Genomic DNA, 2611 nt, shown 5'->3' with positions numbered 1-2611 from the left:
ATGATGATGATGATGATGATGATGATGTGGGTATGATTTGAAGGATATTTGTCTGCTATTTCTAGCAAATAGATTTCCTTGTGGCTTTTTCTTGCACCTTCCTTATCCCAGGTTTCCTCATTAATTCCTATTTCCCTGTTATCTTGTTTATAGCTCCACTCGTTCACCTGCAGGCCATCTTCAATTCCTTCACATGGAATAAAAATTATTCTTTCTCAGTCATTATTTTTACTTCCATTTCATTTTCAAGGCTAAAAAAGTCCAGAATCAAGATGCACATTATTGTTTATCTGACTTCATTGTTCCTGTTGAGAGTGGACTGACGGATCACATTGGGCTCTTTGCAGTCACTGCAGGCATCGGGGCTGACAACTTATGTAACCAGTGAGTTATCAATTGCAGTTCTGTGTCTCTATTATTTTATTGTATATGTGAAAGCTTGGGGCCTAGATGTGAAGTTGTATGATGTGTGGCCTGGTATGTGAAGGCATGTAGCTTGATATGTGAAAGTGTGTAGCATAGAATGTGGCCTGGTGTGTGAAATGTGGCCTAGTGATTAAAACATGGGGGTTATGAGTGTAAAGTCCTGTGTTTGATTCATGGCCAGAGTGGTGTGTTATGTCCTTAGACAAGGTTTTTTATTTCATGTTCCTCCACTTCACTCTGCTGAAAAGGACTATTTAACAGAGAATTAAAAACAAGTCTATAATATTCATTTAAAATTAGTGGTTGTGAGGTTAAGGTATTTCACCACTAACCACACAGTCATGAGTTCAAACTTTACTCCATTCCATACATGGCTATCTACTGACAGATAACTCCTTTGTTTTAGGACATAACTTAGTGTTTTTTCCTAAAAGAATAACAAAATTTGATTTGAAACTAACTATTTTTAAATCTCACAATGAGAGATATTCAGCAATAGTACTTTCGAGTAAAGATTGTTTACCAACATAACAAGGGAGTCCTGGTTTAGGATGAATGTTGCTGTAATTTAGCCCCAGGAGACACAGATATTGTTTTGAGCTGAGTGGGGGTGCTGGATTCCCTTGTTTGAAAATATAAGGACACAGATCGTGTTGTATAGCCAGCTGGAGACAATGTCTCCTGGGGCTAAATTACAGCAACATTCGTCCTAAACCAGGACTGCCATGTTATGTTGGCAAACAATCTTTACTCGAAAATTTGATTTATTACAATTTGTATTTTATTCTACATTCCACAACCGTCATTTTGCATTCAATTATAAAATGTTAATTTTCGTAAATTTTCCAGCTAGAGTATCATGCTTAAATGTTAATTAGCATAATCAAATATATACATATTAATTAGCATTCATCAATTAGCTTATTTAAATTAGTGTACTATCACAAATCTTTCATTGATTGATACATCTGATTAAGAAACTCATTATTTATTTTCTTCATATAGTTATAACAACAATGACATGAGATAATTAATTATTAATTAATCCAATATTCCATCATTTTCCAGGTTTGCTGAAAATCATGATGATTACAATAAACTTATGGTACAAGTACTAGCGGATCGGTTGGCAGAGGTATTTACTGTTGCTATACATCTCTCTCTCACTCTACAATGTGTGTGTGTGTGTCGTCGTCGTCGTCGTCCTCATCATCGTTTAACGTCCGTTTTCCATGCTGGCATGGGTTGGATGGTTCGACTGGGGTCTGGGAAGCCAGGAGGTTCCAATCTGATCTGGCAGTGTTTCTACAGCTGGATTCCCTTCCTAACACCAACCACTCAGAGAGTGTAGTGGCTGCTTTTTACATGCCACCAACACAGGGGCCAGAGGAGCTAACGTCGACCATATCGGATGGTGCTTTTTATGTGCCACCAGCATGGAAGCCAGTCAAAGCAGCACTGGCATCGGCCACGTTTGGATGGTACTTTTTACGTGCCACCGGCGTGGGGTCACAACTACAATTTCCATTCGATTTGATGTTGATGTGTGTATGAAAATGGATCCATGAAGCTAACCCCAGTTATCAGTCATATATTTTTTTTTCTTTGTTTTTCAGGCTTTTGCTGAGAAACTTCATGAAGATGTTCGCTGCCAATATTGGGGTTACAATACTGAGAATTTGGAATCCCAAGATCTCCATAGAATAAAATACCAAGTATTTATATCTTCTTTCACTGTTCTCATGGTTTGATCTTAGTCTAAGCATGCGTCTGTAAATTGGAGAACACCATCAGTTGGCAAGGGCTGTTTACCTGACTGTTTACCTGAATGGCCCCTAGTTGGGGGATGTCCCCTATCATTCATGTCTTCACATCCCTTACATATTCTCTATACTTTCATCTCGTTTCACCCTCTTTTTCATTATATTATGTAAATTCTCACACAAATTGTAAACTGTCCTTGCAATGACCCTTGCATATGATTCCCCTGTGGCAAATAAAATCATCATCATGTGAGTACCATTAGAGCTTTCTCTTTGAAGTAGTTAAATCTGGCTGTGTAAGGGGTATGTAGAAGTTTTATTATTCTGTTGGTTATCCAGGTATATTCTGTCAGAGCTAGGCTGGGATACTCTCCTCCTCCTCTGCCTCCTGCCTCCTGCCACCGCTGCTACCCCCCCCCCCC

General features: G+C 38.7%; 1 protein-coding gene across 2 annotated transcripts in view; it reads left to right on the top strand.

Moving 5' to 3' along the window:
• The window catches only part of LOC106884474 (methionine synthase), a 38544-nt gene that overhangs the window by 33341 nt on the left and 2592 nt on the right, over window positions 1-2611 (top strand). For both annotated transcript variants that reach the window (XM_052972232.1, XM_014935876.2), the window contains exons 30-32: window positions 251-384; window positions 1495-1561; window positions 2043-2141. In XM_052972232.1, the coding sequence (XP_052828192.1) occupies window positions 251-384; window positions 1495-1561; window positions 2043-2141 (300 nt within the window). The remainder of the gene's footprint in view (window positions 1-250; window positions 385-1494; window positions 1562-2042; window positions 2142-2611) is intronic.

This window comes from Octopus bimaculoides, chromosome 12 (assembly GCF_001194135.2).
Source record: "Octopus bimaculoides isolate UCB-OBI-ISO-001 chromosome 12, ASM119413v2, whole genome shotgun sequence".
NCBI lineage: Eukaryota > Metazoa > Mollusca > Cephalopoda > Octopoda > Octopodidae > Octopus > Octopus bimaculoides.
The sequence above is the reverse complement of the archived record's forward strand: the minus strand, read 5'-3'. Positions and strand labels throughout refer to the sequence as shown.